At 42.7% G+C, this 26,283-nt stretch overlaps 1 protein-coding gene and 1 pseudogene across 1 annotated transcript; both read right to left on the bottom strand.

Annotated features, from left to right (window-relative positions):
- Positions 1–1,951: 1,951 nt before the first annotated feature.
- On the bottom strand, positions 1,952–5,233 carry LOC140353497 (uncharacterized; annotated as a pseudogene).
- A 17,888-nt stretch (positions 5,234–23,121) lies between these two features.
- Positions 23,122–25,147, bottom strand: LOC140354208 (C2 calcium-dependent domain-containing protein 4C). Its single transcript, XM_072439148.1, has 2 exons — positions 25,021–25,147; positions 23,122–24,573 (listed from the first exon to the last, which is right to left on the bottom strand). The coding sequence occupies exon 2, from the start codon at positions 24,519–24,521 to the stop codon at positions 23,265–23,267; it is 1,257 nt and encodes a 418-aa protein (XP_072295249.1). The 5' UTR covers positions 24,522–24,573; positions 25,021–25,147; the 3' UTR covers positions 23,122–23,264.
- Between the last annotated feature and the right edge of the window lie 1,136 nt (positions 25,148–26,283).

The following is a 26,283-nucleotide window of genomic DNA, read 5'->3' as shown; positions in this document are numbered from 1 at the left end:
GTAATTAAATGGCCTTATAAAGTCATTGGTTTGTGCTAAATGTTAAAGAAATCACCTTTCAAAAGTTCTTTTTGAACACAGATCTGATACTGCCGCTCACTGCTTGGACTGGATTGAGTGAGAATCTGCTCTCTGGTTGTGTTCTGTTTTTTTTGTGTTTTGTGTTCTTTTTAAAAATGGGAAAAAATAATAATTGCATATTATCTTGCAAAATGATACAACCAGGCGTTCCACTCTCTCCATAGGTGAGAAGCGTGCCAACTCCTGGCTCAAGAGTAATGAAGACATCGTGATTCACTAGGCTGACAAGGGAGGTGCTACCGTCATCTGGGGCGAGACGTACTACACAAAGAAGCCCTCAGACAGTTGCATGACAGACAGTACTATATCCCCAAAAAATACAATCACTCTGAAAACATGAACCATGAGCTTTTGAGCATCCTCTGTAACTGTAGCACTTGAATAGAAATGGATTACCAAAAAACTAATTTGACTTTTTTCTTACCGCTCAGTTCCAAACAAGCCACTATTTACCAACTTTCTTGAATTCACAAAAACCTTAATTCTTCCACAGATAGACCTATCATAAGTGGTATTGACACATTGACCGAGCTAGCATCTAATTATATTGATATATTCATTAAAACTCTAACAGCCACTCTAGATGCTAACCTTGAGGATACATCACACTTTTTCACAAACTCCAGGATTTAGGATCGATCTAAAATGTCTTATTAGTCTCCGTAGCTGTTGAGTCCCTTTATACTAACAATGACCATCAAGATGGCTTAGAAACTCTTGAATATTTTTTACACCGAAGACTTTATCCCTTAATCCACCTACAGATTTTATAGTTAATTTAACCGAATGGACTCTCAAAAAACATCTGTTCCTTTTCCAAGATCAACTGCTTCAACAACAAATAAAAGGGACGGTGATGGGAGAATTATATACGCCTATTTGTGCATGACTTAATCTAGGACTTTGGGAACAACGGTATGTGTACAGTGATACCGACCTCTTTAGATCATTCATAAAATTCTATGGCAGATATATTGATGACCTTTGGCTCCCAGACCAATAGCGGCCCACAAAGTTGAGAGCCCCCTTGTGGAGTGGCACCTCACCCCGGACGGCAACGGTCGCCCTTGTGGAGTATAGGCTTCCGTGATTACATCAACAATCCAGCGCGCGAGACGCTGTTTGGACAGAGCCTGGCCCTTGCGCGGGCCGGCAAAACAAACAAACAGGCTCTCAGATTTGCGTATCAACGCTGTAGCACGCACATATGCCTCAAGCGCACGGACAGGACACAGCTGTTCGGCGGCAGATCCCGCACCAAAACGTGCAAGTTGTAGCGGGCGGTTGTGCCCCTCCGACAAAATCACCTTTGGAACAAAATCTATATTCGGCCAAAGGGAAACCCCAGAGTTGTCGGGGTGCCAACGAAAACAGGAGTCTGCCACGGACAAAGCCTGGAGCTCACTCACCCGCTTCGCAGAGGCCATCGCCAGAAGGAATGCCGTCTTCATTGACAGCCATTTAAGGTCAACCTGCGACAGAGGCTCAAATGGAGAGGATCGCAACGCCTCCAGCACCAGGGACAGGTCCCAGGCCGGGGCCACAGACCGGGCCGGCGGATGCAAACGCCGAGCACCCTTTAGAAAAAGGGAAATATCTTGGTTACGGCCAACCGAGAAACCATTCCACCCCACATGCCCACAAGAAATTGCGGCAATGTATACCTTCAGGGTAGATGGAGAGCGCCCCTGGCCAAGTAGCTCCTGCAGGAATGCGAGCACGGTTGACACAGCACAATGCACTGGATCCTCCCCGCTTTTGCGACACCAGGCGTCAAACAGTTTCCACTTGCAGGAATACAGAAGACGGGTAGACCGGGCACGAGCATTGCTTATTGTGTTCCCAATCTCCCCGGCGTACTTCGAGAAGGTCAGGCCGGGCCCTGCAGCAGCCATACCCAGAGCTTCAGGCGCTCGGGATTGGGGTGCAGAATCTGACCCCCTAGTTGAGAGAGGAGATCCCGCCTGTGGGGGAGACGTCTCGCTGTGCCGCAGCAGAGCCTGCGCAGCAAAGGAAACCATGTCCTCCTGAAAGACCCTGAGAAGCGTCTGATGAATCAGGGGGAATGGGGGAAATGCATAAAGCATCATCCTCGGCCAGTCGTGAGCCAGTGCGTCCTGACCCAGTGGGCTGGCCCTGTCTGCCAGCGAGAACCACTGAGGGCAGTGTGTCGCGTCGCGGGAGGCAAAAAGATCCACCTGTGCCCTGCCGAAGGTCTCCCAAATGTCCCTCACCACCTCCGGGTGAAGCTGCCAGTCCCCCGGCAGCGGCCGATGGCGAGACAGGAAGTCCGCGGACACATTCCAAACCCCCGGAATGTGAACAGCGCTCAGACTTGCAAGGCGCGGGGTAGCCCAAGTCAGGACCCGTTGTGCAATCCTGAACAGGGTCACCGACCCAATGCCGCCCTGGTGATTTATGTGAAAAACCACACTGGTGTTGTCGGACCGTACCATGACATGACGGCCGCGCAGGTGTGGCAAGAAATGGCGCAGCGCTAGCTCGACAGCCAAGAACTGCCTGCCATGTCGCACCCCAGCCTAGGAGGGATGCGTCGGTGTACACAACCTCCCGTCTGGAAGGAAGAGGCCCCAGCGGAACGCCCTGTGTCATAAAGGCCTCGTTCCGCCACCTGCATAGAGACACCCGGCATTGGGGAGATACGGCTAGCCGCTGCCGCCTGTGATCCTGACGTGTGGGGTCCAGGTGTAGGCTCTTGAGCCACATCTGAAGGGGGCGCAAAGACAGCAGCCCCAGAGGAACCACCGTTGCGGCCGCAGTCAGCTTGCCCAAGAGGCTTAGGAACAAGACGTAGGGAAGAGAACTCCCCTGTGGAAAGTCCCGCAACATTCCCAAAATATCGTCCACCCGCTTGGGCGAAGGGCGTGCAGTCGCTGTATGGGAGTCGAGGACCATGCCGAGGAAAGTTGCTACCTGTGACGGCACAAGGCAACTCTTTGCCAAGTTCACCCGCAGCCCCAAGTTGGCCACGTGCCTGAGCACAGTCTCTGTATCTTGAAGCGCCTGCTCGTGGCTGGGCGCACAAATGAGCCAGTCGTCCAGATAGGGCAGAATCCGCAACCCCTGGGCCTGCAAGGGGGACAAGGCTGCAGCGACGCACCTTGTAAACACTCGAGGGGACAGAGATAACCCGAATGGCAGGACCCTGAACTGGAAGTGTTCTCCCCGGAAAGCAAAGCGGAGAAACTTCCAATGTGGTGGTGCAATGGGGACATGAAAATATGCATCCTTCAGGTCTACTGTTGTGAACCAGTCGCCTGGGGAGATCGCCTGGAGCACTTGTCTGACCGCCAACATTCTGAAAGGGAGTACCCTTAAAAACATATTTAGACCCCTGAGGTCCAGAACTGGGCGTAAATCGCCCGTCTTCTTGGGTACTAAAAAATAACGGGAATAAAAGCCCCCTGGATCCAGCAGGGGGTCCACAGGAACTATCGCCCCCTTGTCCAGCAAGGTGCGAATCTCCTGAGAGAGCGCCTGCACCTTGGCCGAATCCTGAATAACTGTCATTCGGATCCGACCAGGAACAGGAGGCCGGCGGCGGAACTGCAGACGATACCCTTCGGACAGCGTGGCCAGCACCCAAATATCTGGGGAGTGAGCCGTCCAGTACTCCAGCAGTTCTGGGGAAAAATGTCCTACCGCCGGCCCTGTGGCCTCATCTGGAGGCCCCTCGACCCCGCCCGGGTTTGTGGGGGCCACGGCCGGGCTGTGAGGAACGGGACGCACGGGACGGACGAAATCCAAATCTTGGGGCCTGTTGCAAGTCTGAGTCATGATGGGGCGGTGGTGTGTATCTCCGTGAAGGAACGGGAGGGGCGGCCTGAGCCGGTCGATGAGACCCCCGCCTATGAAGCCCCGCCAACTGTTGCCGTGTACGGCAAGCCTGGGCCGTGCGCTCTAGAGCCTCCAGGGCGGCCGGGCCAAATAGTTCTCCGGGAAGAACTGGAACACCCCTCAAGGTCTTCCTACTGGCCTCAGAGAGCGGAGACTGTGCCAGCCATACTTGGCGGCGAGCTTGCACTAATGTAGAGAGCAGTCGCCCTAGTTCCCTTGACATGAGGGCAAAAGCCTGCAAGGAGGCATCAACCAGCCCATGTGTTGGTTGGTCCACTGGCACCATCTCAAGGGAAACCGACAGGCCAAGCATTAAATGAGACAATGAGTTCCCAATGCGACCCATACGAGCTCCCATGTCGTACGCCTTACACAGAAGGTCGTCTGTAACCCGGCACTGTGGTTGTGAACACCGGGCATTAGTCCGTAAAGTCTCCTCTGGGCGGACGATGAGGGAGGCAATAGCCGGCTCCACTGCCGGCATATGTCCCAGGCCAAGCTTCTGAGGATCCTGCATCAGTGCCAAAACCCTGCCATCTGAAGTAGGCCTCGAAAATGCCTTTGGGTCTGTCCAACAGGCATGCAGTTCCTTAATGTACTCCTCCGAGGGAGGAACTGCAAAGTGGGACGCTGCAGCCTGGCGCCGAAAGAAGGCGCTCGAGGGTGCCGCCTCATCCCGCGGAACCTCCAGCTTTAAGCGGGAAAGTGCCGTCCGCAAAGCCGCTGTGACAGTGTCATCACTGTCGGCCTGAGAGCCGGCAGAGGCCAGTGAGCCAGATTCTGAAACTCTGGAGCTCAGAAGGTCAGAATCCAGCTGAAACTGCGTGTCTGAAGCAGCCACAGATATGACGTCATCATATACTGAGGCTGTGCCATGCCCCTCATGCCGTTGTGCCACCACACGACTGGCATCAGTCTGGAGAGTCTGGATAACTGCCCGCATTTGGGCCAGTTCAGATGTCAGCGTGCTCACTTGAGCCGCTAACTTCCCGGGGCCCTTCTTTTTCTTAAATGGGGGGCCGCCTTGAGTAGCCGTGGACGGCTGCTTGAGGCCCCCAGTCTGGCCAGCTGGTAACTGACTCGGAGGCGCCACAGACAACCAGTCTGAAGCGTCCTCGAAAGCCGCCAAGCGCGCCACGCGCACAGACCGGGGCATAACCGAACAGTTGGAGCAAGCATCATCGGAGAGTGCCTCCCGAAGATGATCCACTCCAAGACAAGCAGGGCAGAGATCATGCCCATCGTCAGGCTGCAGCGGTGCCAGGCAGGACCGGCAGCACAGGGACTCCAGCATGATAAGACCGGAGCCAATAGAGTCGGGTCGAGCGGAACGCCACTAGCGACTCTAAGATGTAAAACCTCTTACCTACCCCGGTAAGAGGGGCGCAGCGGGGTCAGGTCGAGCAGTGAACGCCACTAATGACCCGCTATATGAGGGGACACCGCGGGGTCAGGTCGAGCAGGGAACGCCACTAATGACTCGCTATGTGAATGAGACGCGCGGGATCAGACTGAGCTGAGCACGCCACTAATGACCCAATGTAAACACAAAACCAGCTACATGTAACCACCAGGTCGAGCCGAAAACGCCACCGCTGGTGTGTAACTGGCTGAAAACAAAGCAGTTCAGAACTAATGACCCGAACACGGCTATAGTTAGACCTTAGAGCCGCGCGGCTGTATCAGTAAACCAAACAACCGGCTTTAGCACGGATAAACACAGAACCGGGTACAATTGTACGGTTCAAATTCAACAAAAAACTACCGAGCGCACGGCTACGGCGAAATGCATCAAAGGGGTACTTACCAGTCGTAGAAAACAACGTAAATATACCTCCTATTGCAACAGGTCCGACACGCTTGTGCAGCCCCAGGAGGGCGAGCGAACTCGCTGCACCGACTGTACCACAGTCACAGGGCTAACAGGCTACAAGCGGCAAAACGAACCAACTTTGTGGGAAAACAGCAATATTAGCCGAACAACCACGTATACAACCTGCATGCGAGAAGGTGAAAAGGGACTGAGCTCCCGGTGTCACGTGACTATATAGACTCACGTGAGCCACCGGGGGGTCAAAGGTGACTTTTTTGTTATTCATTCTCGACCTGTGTATGCGCAAGGATGATCATCCAGTGCTTTATGCACCGCCTCTGGCGGTCAGTAGGGATGAAATAGAACAGGATCTTCTGCCCAATACAATACAGCCCTTCTGCCTACAAAATCAAAACGGGCCTTCATTAAAAACTGGAGCATTCTATCCTGTGATCCTTCTCTGTCCTCTCTCTTCTCTGAGCCGCCGCCTACCTTTTCTTTTAAGCGTCCACCTACCCTCAGAGAAGAACTGGCGACAAGCTACATGCCAGCTCACAAACCATTGACATTTTACAGAGAGCCTCTCAATACTTTCCGACGTGGCTCCTGCAACACAGATGAACAGATCTACCACTTTTTTGGATTCGAAACTTGAAATAAAATACCACTGCCGCACAAGTTTGTCGTCTACAAAATGGACCAAAAGGAAACGTTTTTCAGAACACAAATACGCCATCAAAACACAAAATATGGATTATCCTATGACAAAATATTTTTATATTGCTGCTGGACATACAAACTGAAACATTGTCAAAAGAAATGTGTCAGTATTTGGTGCAAGTCACGTGCCCTGAGTCACATGACCCAGCGTCTTTAAATTCCACTGCTGGTGTAACTTTTCCTCTTAGCCCTGAAGAAGACATGTAGGCTGTTCATGTTATAATAAATAACTTTTACTTAAGGTAACAGAGTGCCTCAGACTTCCATGACTGCATTTTGTACATATGCACTGTTCTTTTATGTTGCAAGTCTGTCTCAGTGTATTTATGCCTTGATCCTTGAAGAGCCTGTCGACTACCTATATTTTATTCTTACAAAAAGATCCCCTGAGGCACTAGCCTATTCTTTTTTAGTCTTCTTTTATATGGTGCTTACGTTTACTTCCCCTTTGCTCAGTTTTTAATACAAACAATACATGCAACAACATGACTATAGAGTTATGAGGGCTCACAAAAAAATACTGAGTTGATATTTTATAACCCTCCGGCCACAATTATCTGAGTAATGATTGTATCAAAGTGGAATAAAAGGTTTTGTTACACAATAGCCCAAGTCACACTTCAACTAAGCAGCAATACCGTGGAAGAAGCCTGTGTAGAGTGCAAAGGTATAGGAACAGCTGCTGACATTTCAATAGATTACTGTGTAATTAAAGTACAGTTTGAGCCAGTACTGCACAAATTGCGCTGTAACATTTAGATATAGCCAATGCAGGTTACCAAACAATCTTGTAATAATAACTGGTAGAAAAAAAGTTGATTCAAATCTCAATAATGACTTTTCTGTATCCTCCAGTCATTTTACAGTTTTGTGAATTATTAATTCACTTATTGGTGGTAAGCTACCAATCACCAATGCGCACACCACATTCACAGTGGGCAAGGTGGGTGAAGTGTCTTACCTAATGACATTTCTAATGTTAAAAATGTTTTTGTCATGAGGCCAGACCGCTGCCCGACTGTGGTCTCCTATACAATCAACCTTTATTTATAGAGCCCTTTACAACACTCAAAGTGACCAAAGTCTATCCAAGAACTAACCAGGTCCAACCCTACTCTGAGACAAGATCGAGCATTGACAAGGAGGTTTGGCCAAAATAATACACATAAGAGATGGGGGGACGATAAATAACTGAAACATGGACAAATGTGTGAAGTAGGTAGACGACATCAGGTGAACACATCCGCTGCTTTGAGCCAGTGGTGCACAGCCGAAAAGACCTGTTATCTCCCAACACTTGGTCAGAACTGAAGGCTGACAGAGATGAGACAATTATCTTTAAATTTATGGCTTGATTATTTCTTATTTTGTATCTCCAGTATGGAGAAGTCTTGAAGACATCATATGAATATTAAAATATAAGGGGGTATAAATGAGTTGTGTAATCCCTCATTGAAGTATAAGGTAATAATGACTAGTTTTGCAACAGTTTCTAGATGTGTGGAATATTCACTCATCCAAAAGAAACTTTCCCAAGTTATTTAATGTTCAATTTCATTCCCCACTGTAATTCATCTGTGTTAAAACCCTAATCTTGACGTTTTGCTGCTGTATTGCAGGCTGCAGCTCAGCTCCTCAATGACATTATAGGCTTTTAGCGATAACTAGGTTTTCCCTGCTGCCCTTCATCATACAAGGTGTAATTAGACAGGCAATGGAGAGGAGAATGGCTCTGTTCCCATCCCTCTCAATGGAAAGGCTCATAACAATGCAAATACTGACCCTTTGTTGACTCAAATGCCTATAAAAGACTCATCATTTTAGGCTTGAGAGTGGGAACGGAGCACAAGAGCCCAGACAGAGCTATTGGACGTGTCGTGATGAGACACGCCGTTTAATTCAGCACTGAGTGAAACTTATAACTGGGCTTGATGAATAAAATGAGCAATAAAATGGCGACCTCCTACTTCTTTCAAAGCTCAACCGCCCACTGCTCAATTGCTCAGGAAATGGCACTCAAGCCTCACATCATTTTACTCATCTGCTCATACCTCGCTCCACCTGTCTGTGTCGGTTGGCTCTTTCTTCCTCTGATCAGGCGCTCATTGAAGCGTAGTGGAGCTGTTGCCATTTGGAGCTCGGGAAATGGAAACCTAAAGGAGGACTACAAGTATAATAGAGGCTTCACATCCCAATAAAGAGAATGAAAAGACATAGAGACAAAGTTGAATATTATAATCTAAGAATGAGTGGGCTGCAGCCTCTCATCTCTGCAGGACCTGTTTGTCTCCAGAACTCGGGGACGTGCAGGTCGGATCATAGCTGACCCTTGTCACCCTGGCAATGGACTATTTGAACCACTCCCCCAGGCAGGAGGCTTCAGTCCATCCAGACCAGAACAGTTTATTTCCCTCTGCCGTTATATTCATGACCACCTGTCACTTTCAATAACTCATATCACACTTTTATCTGCAATACCAATTTTGCTCAGTTGTTCTGATCTTGGCAAATTTGGAATATTATAATGATTTCTTTATTTTGCCTAATTGATCGGGGATCATTTTCAAATATTTCTTAATGTACATATAAATAATTAAAACATGACAGGTAGAAAAAACTATTAGGGTCAGTTTCTAATTAAAAAAAAGACTTAACACAGTGCTTCATTTTCAATTCCCTTCATGTTCACAAATGTATTTAACAGATCTAATTCATTTTTTAAATTAGTTTCTATTCTATTTAAATTAGTTTATGATCGTGTTTCCACAGCAACAAACAGTGTGCAAGAGAAAAGACTGATGTGATTTGAGAACAACACCTCCAGAGTAGTCACCTCCATCCATGACCCAGAGGAGCGATAGAATCTGGGAGGGAGAGATCTGAAATTAAAGGGGGGGAAGGATAAGGTTGAGAGAGTAAATAGATAACAGCGGTGGTGGGTGAGAAATGCTGCAGGGACCACTATCACACTGTGATGAAATCTGCCTCCAGACATTTATCATATACCTCCAGCAATGATCCATGCTTCATGTAACGCCAACTGACCTAAAGTTCATCATTAAGCTCGGGATATATATATATATATATATATAGGATTTCTTCTATCTACCATATATACCATGTAGGGGCTTGTTTTCCCATGATGGTGCTTCCTTCTGCACCTCTTCCTCAGTTCCCCAGTGTGGATAATGGCTGGATTAAACAAATTACAGCTATAGAGAAAATATTTGCAAGCTGCATCATTGCCTAGGCAGACGTCACCTTGTTGTTGTTGTTTTTTTTTAAAGTATTACGCAATTTTTAGCAGAGCTATAAGTTATCCGCAATCTTAAGGACCAAATTACAATATCAATGCCACTACATATGGGTAATGTTCAAATGTTCCTATCATTGTAGGTCGGAGCAGCTGTGGTAGCTAATTATATTTTCTTTTGAAAACTTTTGGATTGAGTCTGATCCAGATGGTCTTGCAGCTTTTTGAAGAAGCTGCTCGTTTGTTTTCGATGTTTCACATCTGAGATCACAGAGTTATAGGTGGAGCGGATCCACCTGGCTCGTGTGCTGTTTGTTTTGTGTGAAATTCGTGGAAAAGGTCACCTGGTTTGGTCTACATCATTGTGATAATTGAACTGAGCAAGTTCCCTTTCATCCTCTTGACGTTAGAGTTGGGTTGCTATTGTTGTGGTGCTGTTATCGCACAATGAGAGAAATCACATTGAGCATGTCTGTTTTAAGCTTCATGTGGCACATCAGACCTGGGTTCACTTCCATCTAACGTCCACAGTGAGTAGCACCCGCATGAATGTCAAAGTAACTGAGGCATATGCTCCATGTCCCTAGCCCAAGGGAAAAGAAATACAACCAGATGAAAAGGTGTCAGACAACTACAACAAAGACAGTAATCAACACTCTGTCTCAAAAATATAAAAATAAATGCCAGAATTTGGGCAATCCTCTTTGTCTCATTCAACATTTATGAGTTGTTTCCATTGTTTTTATCAATAGTGTCATTGGCTTGTTCAGAGTTGTATTTAAATACACATACTATTCATTCATTCATTCCTAACTCATACATGTAAGGTCAATTCAAGTAGGGTTTTTTTTTCAAATAAAACGAGTAAATGAAATTGCTGCAGTGAAATACAATTATGAGGTTTGGCCAGCAGCAAAGAAACCGGTTTCTATTATTACAGTAAGTTGTTTCATATCAATATTGCAGTTTATAATGAAAGATTTGAACTCACCATGTCCGACACAGCATATGTGCTATCCTCTCCACCATGAGCGACACAAATATACATGTTCAAACTTTGATCAGTTATGACCCACTTTCAGCCACTATGGTCTCTGTGTGAACTCCAGAATGAGGGGGACTGTGTGGTTCCTTTGACTAACGGTCTGGAGGATAAAAAGGTCTTGTTCTTTTGTTTTTATTATACTATTAAATGTATTGTTATTTGAATAGGGACAGTGCACATTAATGAACATTTCTGTAAATGTGCCAGTTCTAGCGTCAAAGCTCATTTTCAACTGTAATTCCTGGGCAACAACAAGTATTTGAAGAACTAATGAACTAGAAGTGGTTAAGACCATGTTAATGTACAAGTCATTGCACCGGTATAGTTCTCCTAATTTTGCTTTGGAACAATCTTTCATCTCTTAAATACTCTTGACATTTAAAACAATATTATATTAATATAATGCTAAAATATATTAATGCCATTGGAGAACAACCAATCATGTTTCATTACAAGTTAAGACAGAGGCACAGAGAGCCCTTTTGTTGATCTGGTGGGATTTTATTCGAAAAGCTAAGCTCAATATGATACCATGCGTGGTGTGATTTTTGAAGACTTTAATTAGTTTTGCTGTGACCCCATGATGTGTGACCTTTTCAGAATGGCTATCACACATTGGGGGAACCATGCTGTAAAGTCACTTTCAAAACCATGAAATATTTTGAATCCCTGTCAAAACTGAATGTAAGAATTAGTAACTTTGATAAAACGTACAACAAAACCTTTAGTACAGGTGGAAAGTATAACGTGTGTATGTCCGTGTTGGTCTGAAAGAGGCAGAAATAAGGTGAATGGGACTGTAATACTTAGTTCACCCGGTCATACATCAAGATGGTCACACTGATTGTGAGAGATCTGCAATACAACATTACCTCGTACACCAGGCTCACCAACAAAGCTCGCTAGCTGAGGTGTCCAATTTCTCATTAACACGTCATTATACAAAAAGGAACACTGAGGACGGTCTCGAGTAGCAGAACAAACCATATCCACCAGTTCTTTCAGAGTGCTGTCTGCCTTCTGCTCCATCACTAGATTAGCATGGGAAATTGACCAGGGAGGAAAAAAACTGAAAAATCACAGTACAATTATTAGTCACCTTGTAAAGTCTGATATTCGTAAATCAAATGGTCTGTTTCTATCAAGTGTAAACTGTATAATGACTATCTGATCTCTTATCTGAGGCTTTGAAGCTTATAATTTGAAACAGACCTTAACTCTTGCTCATTTGTGGGTGGTCTATATGAAGTGCTGTCCCCCCTGCACCTGCCTCTGGCGCACCTGTCTCTAATGCACCCTACTCTAGTGCCCCATTCATGTGTGCTAAGGAGTAGTCTTGCATGACTGCATTCACAGAGTGAGGGCACAGGGGCTTAAATGTATTGATTGGTCACAGCCCTGGGAGAGGCAAAGATAGGCTTCAGATCTCCAGTTGCACTGGCTGACTGGTTTTGATTCTAATGATGGTCATGGAAGGAAATAGACAAATGGAGGTTTTCTGGGGACAAAAGCCAGATATAAGACTGTATAAGTATACACTTACACAATGTCTCGTGTCAGTCTAAGATGTTCCCCTCCATTTGGCTGATGCATTTTATGAGCCTTTCTATTTTGGTTTCAACATTTCAGGGATGTGCCCTTACATTTTTAGTTTTACCAGATTTTTTCCTAACCCAAAGCCTAACACCTAACCTTATCCAATCATCTTGTTCAAAAGACTATCAAGAGCTGAAAGCAAGCCAGACCGTTCTGGAATCTACTACTCACCCCCCTTAGAATCGCTTAAATAGACTGGTTCGGTTCACTTAAGACAGTGGAGACACTTTCGAACCGTACCAATCTGCTCCAAAGTGAACCAGTCGAAACATGGCCAATGACACTATGAAATAAGAGCTGATTATCCTCAATGGTGATCCACCCGGCTTCACTTTTCCCTCCCTTCTAAAGCTGTGCTAGTGGCCATAAATCCATGCATGAGAATACTACTGATGTGCCAATTTAGAGTTGCCAATTTTGCCTAATACATGTATGTCTTTGGATGGTGGGAGGACGCCGGAGAGAACCCACGGTAACACAGGGAGGACAGACTCCACCCGGAGAGATCATGTGATGTTGGTCTGGCCCGGGAATCAAACCCATGATCTCCTTCTTGGGAGGCAAGAGCCTTTGCCACCGTGCACCCATTTCTGGTATAGTTATTATGGCCTAAAGGCCTCTAGTTTATAATATGTTTTTTTAAATTTTTTACTTTGAATAGAACTAACTTCCCAGTTTCTATGAACAACACTCATCAACAGCTGCTAAACAAACATAGAGCTTCTGCAGGTGTCAGCTGCACATCTCTTGTCCTTTCTGACTCCTGAAGTCACAATAAGGATGAGTTTCAACCATGAAAACGTGCTCCACAGAAGTACTTTGGTCCGTTAATAAGCCCTGATACTTGCTCATTAAAACAATAGACGAAATGAGGAGCTCAGTCTGAATTTCCTGCAACAGAACCAGCAGCCGAGGTAATTATTGAAGGACTATTAATTTGTGCTTGTCTATCAACTCCAGGGTGGGTTGTTAAGCACTCACTCAGAGTTATTCACTTAAAAACACAGCAAAATAGATTTTTGTAAACATGGCAATTGAGATCTCTTCAAATAGCAATAAAACATACATTGCTCCGTTACCATGACAGGAATCACCACGGAGAAAGAAAAAAAGCGCACACATTTTTGTATTTTTGTAAATTTGTACCCCTGGAACCTTTCAACACATTTGTCGCGTCACAACCATAAACTCAAATAAATTGTAGTGGCATTTTCTGAGCAAGTAAAATTATACATGATTTCAAGTGCAGCACAAAAAGTATTCAGCCTCTTTTCCCCCAATTTCTATTGGAAGTTGCTGATTGCTGAAAGATTTGAAGGTTGACCTAATTGAATAGAGTCCACCTGTGTGTAATCTAATCTGAGTTTAAATGCAGCTGTTCTGTGGCCACAGAAGTTTGTTCAGAGGGTGTTGGGGCGCAAACAGCATAATGAAGACCCAGGAACACACTAGACAGGTCAGGGATAAAGTTTAAAGCAGGGTTAGGTTATAACAAGATTTCCTGAGCTATGAACGTTCCACAAAACACTGTTCAATCCTGTTCCAGAGAATGGATGATTATATCAAATGATATCATGTGCAGAGTAAGCATGATGTCACATATAGTATCATTGTTTTTGACAACTGACTGCAGCAGTTTGAAGCTGTGCCCAAAAGGCCTGTAAATGCTCTTCGCCCCTCTGTCTGTGCAGCCGCTGATCACTGGGGGTGAAGTCTGTGTCTGACACCTGTTCGTTTGAAAGCTAATTCTCTTTGATTTTATGGAGGCTGTGTTTTGATAAAGGGCTGGGAGGGTGTTGTGAATTGCCTGCCGTTCCTGCTCCTTCCCTGCGTCGCTAATTAAGATCCTGGTACTGCAGCGCAAATGTTAATTCACAGGTGTCTACTTGCCTGCCAGTCACCATAGCAACCTCGAAATAAGCCATCTAATCTGAAACGCACATATATTTTACTTCTGCTGTTATCAGGACTGATTAAGCTGGACAGCAAACAATTGCTGGACAACCCACTGATTTCTCCTTGACAGGAAATTGATGTTGTCTGGTAAAAGTCAGTGCTTAAAGTGGATTCTGGATAGTAAACACAGCTTGATGGCTTGTTCATAAAAGAGCACTAAAGCCTTGTAGCTGCTTAAGTTCCCTGGGTATTTATTAAGGCCAAAGGAACGGATATTTATGAATGTACGCTGCAGTACTCTCAAGCTAATCATCCATATTTCTGTGAAAAAGACAAGACCAACTTTTGGACCATGAGTGAGGAACTTTTGCGGACATTTACATCTTTACATTTACCATAAGCTTCCTCATACACTGGCACCCTCAAGCTCTCAAGAGCAAGCACAGCTGATTCAGCCAGATAGTGTCAGAAATTAGACTTTTATTAGCATAGCCACTCAATAATCTGTAAACTCAGTGGCCAGCTGCTAACTACCTGAAACAAACAGCTCAGCGCTCAGTGGAGGGATTTTTGTAGACGACAGTAATCCATTTCTGGCAACGAATGGGATCTTGGGGATGTTACACAAGACACAATAAATGCAATAAAGGCAACCACGATAAAGACATAAAAGAGAAGATTGCAAACAAAATCCTCTCAGTCATACGCACAGCTAAACAAAATGGTTTAGCTTTGATTTGAACATTCCCAGTGAAATGGGGGATGAGAGAGAAGGGAGGACATGCAGTAAATTGTGGTAGTCGGGATTCGAACTCACGACACTGCGACACTCTTCCTTCTTCAACTGACAGTTTTTGGCTTCATCTGCGGTTTCTCTCCACTTTGACTCAGAATGGTGAAGTTTTATCGCGGAAATGTTGCCTATTGATGACATTTAAGGCGGATGAACAGGACCTGAGCGTTCAGACTGAAGTCGCTTTCTAAAAGTACAGATGCATATCGGATTTATTTCCACATACGATGTGTGCTGTTCACACTACCCTGAAAAAAAAATCTGATATAGGCCACATATGGGCCCAAAAAACATATTTGACCTGCTGTGTGAACGTAGCCTGAGACACGGTTTCTTCTAGAGAGGACTTTAACCAATTTAGGGCAGTGCCAGTGATGCCCACCGAGTCCTCATAATCAACAGTGTCAAAAGCAGCACTCAGATCTAACAGAAATTAAGACTTTGCCTGCGTCAGTGTTCAGGCGGAGGTCAGGGTAATCGCTCACATGTTAACTATGTGAGCGAGTGATGCTAACAAACGGCTCTGCACAGGCTTTAGAAAGAGAAGAGACTGGTCATAATCTCTTGGACAGTTTTGTCAGTTACAGGTGCAAAATGCAAATTATAGGTCAAGTTGTAGCGTCAAGGTGGTTTTAGGGTTTATATTTGCATTGTGGGATTTATAGCATTTTAATGCCGTGAACCTTGTCAGTAAAGAATAATGCAAACGCATTACAGTTTATAAATCTGTTTACTGTGGCAAACAGTAACACAAGTTGTTACTGAGGCTTCAAGTTATTTCAGAAAAATATCTAGTTCTTATAAAAAGAGGTTGGACATGTACACGTTTTCTCTGTAAATCTATTTTGGAACCTGGAGCTTTGACTTGAGCCATTTCGTCTCGGCGGCACTCCCTTTTCTGTGCTCTGACCGAATCATAATTTCTCCGTGGCGCCTTCTGCTTATTTTTAAACCATTTAACCTTCATAGGGGCAATGGTGTCCAGAACGTTCAAAAGACTAGATGTAACAGAGTTCAGCAAACCCTTTACAGTAGAACATGAGACATTTTCAAAGTGCATCATTTGTTTCCATAACAGTGCACCTGTGCTGTCGTTCATGTAGCTCACAGTGCAACATCAGACTTTCATTGTCAAGAATGCAGTAGCAATGTGTGTGTGATGTAACTTCGGAGCCATGAATTACCAGTAACAGGGGGAGAGCCAGGGACATCCCTGCCAATAGAAGGACAATTCCACATTCGGGTTTATAATTCATTACTGGGGGCTAACTTAATTAGAACAATGAGACAAATATTGAAGTGCGGAATACGGGCTCAACATGTTATGTGAGCACCCCCTTATACAAAAATAAAAGTTGTTTCTGCTTCTTCAGCTTCTAGAGGATAACATAATACAACACAGTTTATCATTATTTTCAGTTATTCTTTAAATTCTTCTTTATCATATTCTTAATGTACATTCTTTCACATTTTCTATTAGCTCTTCTATTCTTTTGTATTGTTCTAAAGATATTGAGATCTGTAAATAACAATTATTGATTATTGTGGCCCTCCAAAACAACCGCTGTTGTGATTTTGGGCTTTACAAAAATAAATTGAATTGAAATTGATGATTGAATGATTTAATCTTGGCAGCCCATTCCCCAGTCCCTTCTCTCACTCAAAACTTAAGAAACAACCATCTGGGATCATCCCAGGCAGTTGCTACCACATACTCCAACAACGGCATCACTTTTTACTTTATGATTCTCATCCAATAAAATACCTATTCAAATTCATGAGCGCTTTGTCGTTGTTTTAGGTCTGTTTTTGTAAATAGCTGCTTCTTCTACACATTATTATACAATTTCCTGAACTATAAGAAATAAAGGTACAGGGCCTTAAAGGGCCTTTTTTTACTTAGTTATGAGGTATTTAGTTAGAGTCAATGATTCACTTGACTCTTTCTGAGACAATCTTTCAAAATGAAAATGGCCTTTATGTTGATTGCAGTGTGGTCTGCACAGCGTCATTTGTCTTAGCCTGAACATTTTCTGCAATCAAATCAACACACAAAGAGCCTCTTTTATCTCACCTCACAGGGAATTTCATCACCGCAGGCACTAATCAAAAAACCTTATACAGTGTATTATTGTTTTACCTGTAAACCCACAGAAAGCGACAAGAAGGCTCAAGATAGGAAGCAGATGAGATGAAACATCAGTGTGAGGCGGTTGATAAGGCACAAGCAGAGCACTTCCCTCGATATGAAGTGATGTCAGAAAATAGCTGCAGCATATTGACAAGGTGTTGACAACTTAAGGAAAGTGTTTATTTCCTATCATATATTTTTTTCATTGGAAAAAAATAAACTCACTGTGTGTGTGAGTGCATCATCCATTCAGAGGCCCAAGTATTTGGAATTTGGTACTTGTTCAATAATATTACCATCAAGCGTAAGAATAGATATTCAGCCTGAGCTGTTTGTACGGTAATCTGCAAACCATTTTTTAAAATTTGTATCAAACCCAATAGCATCCAGACAGTGATCTACTAAATCAAAGGCCTTTGACAAATCAACAAAAACAGCAGCACATTCTTCATGATATTGCTATATTGCAATAACAATATCATTTATAACTTTGGTAGCAGCTGTGATAACACTATGTTCTGGTCTAAATCCAGACTGATAGCTATTTAAAATGGAATATTTGGTTAAGAAAGCACGCACCTGATTACTTATTAGCTTCTCCAAGAGTTTTGCTAAGCAGGATAGTTTTGAGATTGGACGGGAAATCATTTTTCTGGCCTCCTTTGTGCAAAGGGAAAACCAAAAGCAGTTATCCATAGTAATGGGATACTTCAAGTGTGAATTGTAAGATTAAAAACATGAGTTAAACTATTTACTACTTGTGGGGCTGATAACAAAATTAACCTAGGTTTGAGGGTGTCAGCTCCAGTGGACTTTTTTGGATCTGTAGAGAGCAAAATATTGAATACTTCATACTGTGTAAAGGGTCTATTCTCATGTATTGCGGTAACAGCAAAGTCAAAGTCAGCAAAGTGCTGTTTGAACACAAATAATATATTTTTCTTATCATCAAGCTGATTGAATCTTTATTAATTTAACTTGGTAAAGAGTAGAATTTTTACATTTAACATTTTTACATTACATTTAAACAATTTGCCAACATTTTGAGACAGAGAGTTCCCAGTATGACCCATACGAGCTCCCATGTCATACGCCTTACAAAGCAGGTCGTCTGTAACTGGTCACTGTGGTTTAGTCCATAAAGTCTCCTCTGGATGGACAATGAGGGAGGCAATGGAGGCAAGGGAGGTCTAATTTACTGGAGACATATGCATGGATAAATCTCTCCAAGTCTAGTTTAGACATTGTACTTTTAGCAATGTTTTTTAGACGGTAAAAAGCTGCTGATGTTATTGATTTGACGTGGCTGTTAAAGGGCAAGGCTGAGTCCATTATTACCCCCAGATTTCTAACTTGATTTGTAACTTGAGGTACGTTTCCGTCTCTGATGTCTTCTGCTATTACCTCTCTCCTACATTGGTCATGTGATGCTCAGGTGAAACCAGCCCCCAGCCTCACATTCCTGTGCTCCCCCTATATGACTAGTAACCCACAAGTTGCTATGGAAACACCAGCAGACACCTTTGGTCTGACGCAGTTGCCTCAAGTCTCCTGTACTGGTCCAGCACTTCATGGTGAGGGTGACAGTGAGAGCGACTCTGACAAGGTCGTTGAAGGCCATGGCCACAATGGAGCGGTGCGATCATTAAGGCAGCTGGCTGCCACGCGATAAACAAAGCACAAAGACTGAACGACAGCGCCAAAAGGTCTTTACCTTCTCAGCTGTTATGGCCCAAACGGCCTAAATGAGCATGTGATCACACCTGATCCTGGGCTCCACACCATCGAACATCTCTAGCCCTGCACTTACTCACTGTCATCATACTCACTGTCATCATACTCACTGTCATCATACTCACTGTCATCATACTCACTGTCATCATACTCACTGTCATCATACTCACTGTCATCATACTCACTGTCATCATACTCACTGTCATCATCATTCCAGAAAAGTAGGGATCATTTGAAGTTCTGAGCCACAATGTCAAAAAAAGTAATAAACCATTTTAGGCAACTTGGTCATGGAAAAACTAATCAATTATTTTAATCATAATCAAGTCACAAATATTAAAATTTTATTTGCACAAAGAATCAAAAAGAAAAATCAAAAGAGGAAACAGACAAAATGAACGTAGGAAACTAGCACAAAACAAACATACTCTGCATATAAAAAGCTCTAATCTGAATGCAACTTTTTCACTCATTGAAACGTGCGTGCACACAAAAGACACTTCACATATAGTGTAAATAAGAGTTTCTCATTCTATTATTATTAGTAATCACAATTAATCAATAAATCTAATTAAGTACAAAAAATAATTTAAAATAGTAAAAAAGTAAAAGTTATTAAATGTTTGTTTATAGACTATTTCCAACTAACTAGAACAAGCAAATCTAGACTTCATATCAAAAAGTATATGCTCTCTACCTGAGAGAAATACATGCTAAATTTAAAATAAAATACACAACTTAAGCCATATTTGACTTATTGCCGAAAAGAAAATGAGTTTGACTATTACAGTAGAATATTACCATCATCTCCCCTTGTCACACACTCATTCCTGTGGTTGCCAGTGGTTGCCATAGTAATTCAGAAGCCAATAATAGCCCCTAAACATTTCTGCTCTCAAGCCAAGAAAGCAATGGCCCACAATTGCCCAAATCTGATTTGTATCTCTATTGGGTTTTTTCATTGCCAACTTTCACTTCAGCCATACCCACAGTCTGCACTGGTTCCCATCCTCCACCCTTACGCAAGGGAAGACTGCATAATAAATCAATTTACAAGATGCGAGAGACATCCAGCTGGAGATGGAAATGAACAATGGCAGATGGAAGGATATTGGAAAACATTTCCTTGCAGCCACAGTGAGCACACGGTGCCAGTATGGAGAAGCATTTGTGTATGCAAACATACAAATGTTATAGAACACATTGGCCTTTGCGCTGTCACTACTGTTCAGAAAGCCCACAACTGAAACATTTGTGGGGTTTCTTGTGCAGGTCTTCCAGCTTAGAAGAGTTGTTTTAACTTAATGTATGCTGCAGTCTGTTTTAGCACCACATACAACTTGTTACATTTTCAATTGTCCCCTGAGCTTTAAGAGAAAATATTTAAAACAGATGCGAGTACTGTTCCTGTTACAATACAATGAGACAAATGTGGTATTTTTACCTGTGTCTTCAAACAGCTTCTAGATGCACTCCTCCAAGAGGCTTATGGTGATGGTGAACCTGTCAATTAAAACAATATGGTACACATGATGAGATGTACAGGAGAGTAGAAATTATTAGTATTATTATTATTAATTGCATTAATATTATTATGTTACAAAAAAGTGCATAGAATGTGTGTAGCAATAAACAAAACCCCACCCACACAATGTAACTTTTAATTGTTTTTATTATTTAAAGTAGTTCATACTGATTGACAGAATAAGCACAAAATAGGGTGGTTGGAGCATCACAGTGTAAAAGTATCAGTACACATCAGGCCCAACCACAACAAAAAATAAAACAACTAAGTGCATTCTTTAACACAATTAATACAATTCAGAATCAAGTAATGGACTGGCAGATTTTCATTGTGGAGCCTGTTAATACAGGAAGACTTACGCTTATTTGCAGAAGCATAAAAATGTAGCCATCCAACAGCATTTAAAGTGAATCAGTAAAGTACCAACACATGGTAATGCACTGTTTCTTAGGCCTGTCACTAATCATACAGGAAATACAAGGACCACTCAACCTGCATGCAAAACATCAGTGTGATATATAATGTACACATTTTCTTATATTTTGGTTTCAGGTTAAAATACTGTTAGTGCTACAAACAGTTGTTTTGGGAATACAATGCAATTCTAAAACTAATAATTACCAAAAAACGTCTGCTTCCCGGTGAGCTCAAACATACAACCGCATTAAGAATATATCTGTCGTTTTCATAAACATACATAGATACATGCATGCAGATTTAGATATGTTTATTGATAAGGTTGTTTTACTTAGAAATGTGTAGCAAAACACACCGACAATATGTAGCCTTCGTTAAATAGGCACAGAAAGGCCTTTTAGGACTAATATATATATATATACACACACACACACACACATACACATACACATACACATATATTTATTCAGTCACGCATCTAACCAATATGAAATGTACAATTCAGTCTCAGGGTCTACAGGAACACCACACACAGTTGTACTATTCATTAGCAGCAATTACTATCCATACTACAAGAACCCAACTGTACAAATATAGAAATAAACCATCTACAATATGCATCAAGTGTGATGGAAATTGGTGTCAACAGAAGCGAGTGCCATGTTGTAAAAATAGGCAGTGCCACTGTATTACTGATTAAGTCACAAACAGTAAATGTCAACTACAGTGTCACTGGAGAATAGATATTTCATATCATTGCTACAAGTGAGCTAAAAACACTGATATGACCTCCCACTTTAAACTGTAGCAATGAGCCTATCTGACCTGCATATGTCCCAAGTCTCTCGTGGGCTCCTGAACACTCAATCACATGCAATTTCTGCTAATTAAAGACATTTCCACTTTTCTTAATCCTCCAAGTTTCATTTTACCTGAATAAATAAGCAGTGTAATGAAATATATATATATATGTGCGCAATGAAATATACAAATATATACTCCAAAAACATACAAATTTAGCACAAATTCAGTCATGTTAAACAGTAGCAAAATTACGTACAAATTTAATTTCGACAGCACTTCATGCAAAATATCTCACATGTACATAGAGTAAGGCTTTAGGGTTTCATAACTGTCAGGCTTTTCATGCAAATGCCAAAGTGCACCAAATCTGTGAGATCCACATCACTGACATTGTCCAGGGTGTGAGTCCTTCATGCATCTCAAAACACACTTTAAGTTGAAATGATCATCTGCTGACAGATTTATTAAGCCCATTAACATGGTTGCATAAACTGATGACTACCTCCATTTAAATGACTGGCATATTTATTTTGGTACACGTGAGTAAATATGCGGCTGCAAATAACCCTTGTTGCATTTGTCTGACCTGCAAGTGCAACAAAATACACTGCATTAAAACTTATGGTTCTCTATTTGACAAAAATAAATACTGTTTGTTTTTCTTTTATAAGTAAAAAACCCAAAACTTATTTTAGTCATGCTTTTCCTTATTAAGTCCTGATTTAGCCTTCTTTGGTTTGGTCCTTGTTAAGTTTCTATTTTGACTCACTTTAACTATAATAAATAAAGTTTGTGATTTTCCCCCCCAATGTGCTAAATCAAAAGAGTTTAATTTTGAATACTGGTTTCTAAAGGAATAGACAGATTCTTTCTATACAAATAGTATTGTCTTTACCGTTTGCATTTTTTGTCTCTGACTAGATTTCTCTGCTTTTCTGAATAGCATTACCCTAAAATCAGATTCTCCCTGATGACAACTATACAGACAGTGACATCAACTGTACTCCATTTGAATCTGAATGTAAATTTGGCCATTGTGACTGCTTTATTTGTCCACTGCGCTCGTCACTGTTGTATACCATGGCAACAAAATATCAAAGGGTCATTTGCACATCCGGATGCAGAGCCTCTTGAAACAAGGCATCTTTGTTTGTACTATTACATTTTGATGCAGAATTACATCCTTCAAATGTATTAAATATAAAGAATAAAAAAGCATGCCACCACAACACTGCAGGCAAAACAAATGTTACTCAGGGTGAAGAACAGGAGTCGAGTCCTTTTAACGGTTCACTACAAGCAGGTTGGCAGATTTGTCCAGAAATCCTCTCCAGAGTCAAATTGCTGCTACTGTTGAGCGAAAAAGATTTAATGAGGTTATAAACTGAGGACAGCGCCAAAAATGTCTTATTCTTGAAATTGTATAGTCATTATTATTAGAGAATAAATACGGAGAATTTGTGGTTTGGCCCGAATCATGTTTTTCAGATTTTCTTTTATCATTGTTGTTTTTTCTCCTAGAACAGGAATTTTGACTGCAGTGCAAACATTGAAAATATTCTTGACATTATGCTTTAATGCTTTTTTTGTTTTTAGCTTTAAAGCCCTGACAGGAGCTTCGTTAAAGGCACCTCTCGTTCTCCGAGAAGAGCGTCTCTCTTGAGACTCGTTCCTTTATTCACCACCTTGAACTTAACAGATAAATTCTTCACTTGAACTGAGCTTATGGAGTCAAAGAAGAAGTCCTCTTTAAACACAGGGTTACGGCTGTTCTTGATTATGTTGCTCCTCTGCTTCTGCAGTTTCCCAGGATTAAGATAAAGAGAGACACAGCAGTTGATGCTTTTGATGTCAAAGTGCTTGTCATACAGATTTTCTGCTGCCAGGACACGAAGCAACAAGCGGGATGTACTTGTATCATAATTTGCACTGATTCTCACAGTGCCTCCCTTATGCAGATTAATGATGTGTTCTCGTTGAAGCCCGGGATCAGACGCCCCTGAACTTCCGTGCAAAGAAGGGACATGGAGACGTCGTTGGATATTAGGGCTGGGTTCTGCTGAGCTGCATTCATCTGTCGACAGTGAGCTGTGGCGGGCAAATGTCCGCTTGGCCTTCACAACCTTTGCTTGAGTTTCGTGGGTGAAGATCTTAAGCAAAGAGGCTGATCGGGATAGTAGAGGTGAGCTAAAGGGAGAGGATTCTGCTGAAGAACAGGTGTCACTTTCTCCACCACTAAAGTATCGATAAGGATTCATGTGGGATGGGTTGCAGTCTGCTGGGTTCAGATGATTTCCTCCTTCACTGCCTTTGCCTGGTGTCTTCCTCTGAGTATTGGGCGATGTAATGGGACTGGTAACCTCGCAGTGAAACAAAGACTCTTTACGCCGTGTGTGAGGACTCTCCTTTAATGTCGCAAACCCATAAGATGTCTGGGTCTTGGGCACATAGGGCAAGGACATAGCTGTTTGTGAATGAGGATCTGCATTTGTGTCACCAGCCACAACATCGTCAGCACTCTCTATTTGTATGATGTGACGGTTGGCAGCTCTCAGCAAGTTTTTTGTGTCGCCTGCAATCTTAGAAACTAGTCTAGGGCTACGGGGGCTGCTGATCTTCTTCCCACTTCCAATTGTTTGTTCCGAAGTAGAAGGTTGTACCCCTTCTTTTGGTTTATGTATCTCAGGTTCTGGGGGGCAGCTGACAAGCTTTGGAGGAATGAAAAAGTCAGGGATTTTGTCTGGTGTGAGGACGTTGGTATATGTTGGGGCCACCATACTTTTCTTATCTCCATTCTCTCCCTGTCGCAGCACACTGGTCTCCACAGACCCACGGAGTTTATCCAGAACCCACATGGCCCCACCACACAGTGGGCGATGTGGGATTGTTAGAGTCAGTCAAGTGTTTCTGAAATCAATCAGAAAAAAGAAAGGGGTGGAAATAATTAAAGCCCATTTGATTTACACAATTTCTTTGAAACTCACAATTTCAAATCTAGGCTTACTTAAATAAACATGTAAAATGAATGCACTGTATAAAATACATTTTGGTTTAGACTCACGTCATTAATTAAATAACCTTTATTTACTTTTATAAAATAAATAATTATTCAAAAAAATATTTTTATAAATGGATACCTTCTAAAACGTTATAAAATACTAACACAATCCCGTCATTTCCCCCTTTAACATAACACATGAATTTGTCCAGCTAAACTTTATTAACCTATCAACAGGTCCAAGCAGCCCCAGCCTTACGCACAACAGTCTTAGATATAAATAGACTACTATTTGCATTAGTATAAAGGCTGATATGCTGTATTTACTATAGAATTGACTTAGTCTAAGTTCTTACCAGACAAAAGTCCCTTTCCCGGTCGCAGCGTGAGTAACAGGTGTTTCCTCTCTGGATGAACCGTGCGCTCTGTGGCGCAGCTCCGCGCTCTCGCTTCTGTCTGCGGCTCAGGGTCTGAGCTTTATACACGACGACCACCGCAGCTGACCAATCAAACCCCGGCTCTTCCTTTCATTCTGATGCGCAGCAGGTGAGGTGCAGGCGCAGAGGCAATGCTGCTAAAGGCATAATGATGCACTGTCTGGATCCCTCCATCTGTGGCTTAACCTGGTCCAAGAGCTCGGGATCGAACGTGAAGAAAGTCCATATGGACATATGCATGTCCATATGCATGTCCATATGCATGTCCATATGCATGTCCATATGTACGTTCATATGCATGTCCACACCCATATGGCATATGCACCAGCACAAACAATGTAGTCAGTAAAAAGTAAACAAGAGAGCCAGGGAACATCTACAAACCTGTTGCTGGGGGAAAACTGATACTTTTATCACAGTATTGTCAATGAAGTATTTGGCCTTAAGATCTACATGTATCTAACATTAGACTAATATTCCTTTCACCCTTAACCTGACTTTTAAGATTACATAAAAATATATATATTTAGTTACACATTTCTGTGGTTGTCTATGGTTTCTGTCTTGTGACATGTCTTTAATTCAACAGGAGGTTCAGGTCCACATTCCTGCAGTTTTATGAAACTAGCTATAAAATGTCGTGTGTTGGCTCATTTCACCACATTTAAGCAGCTTTTTCTGTCTGTTCAGGGAAGGCGTGGTTTGTTTCCCTGGAGACTTCACTATGGTGACAAATACATCTGCTCTAAATAAGTAACGATACTCACATGAGCCACGATGACTTAATTGATCTGCGGGACGGAACTAATTTAAGAAGGTTTGGATACTTTATTTGAGTCAAATGGAAGTCACGTGTTGTCCAGATGCGCCTCTAATCCAGGACTTGAGTCTTAAATCAGCGAGACTAACATAAAGAAATAGTGGATGGCACATGTGCGCTCTGTGGGAGTTTGAATCCGGCTCTCGACAATTTGCTGCATGTCCTTTCCTAGTCTCAACCCAATTTCACAATGCCCAGTCTAATAAAGCCCTACGAGACAAACATTCCTGAAAAAAACCCACAAACAAACAACTCAAACAAATAAGGCTGTGATATGACTTGCTGAACACAAAAACGTCTGCATGGATTGTCAACAGAATGTTATGAGATGGTCACAGATGGTCACGTGGACCAGGCTGGAC

The sequence above is a fragment of the Eucyclogobius newberryi genome, unplaced genomic scaffold (assembly GCF_026437365.1).
Source record: "Eucyclogobius newberryi isolate DKJ021-1_F unplaced genomic scaffold, fEucNew1.0.hap1 SCAF_9, whole genome shotgun sequence".
Classification (NCBI taxonomy): Eukaryota; Metazoa; Chordata; class Actinopteri; order Gobiiformes; family Gobiidae; genus Eucyclogobius; species Eucyclogobius newberryi.
This window is presented reverse-complemented; position numbering and strand designations above follow the sequence as displayed.

Excerpts from the sequence above, each read along its gene's own strand:
- LOC140354208 (XM_072439148.1), bottom strand. The coding sequence starts at position 24,521 with ATGTGGGTTCTGGATAAACTCCGTGGGTCTGTGGAGACCAGTGTGCTG.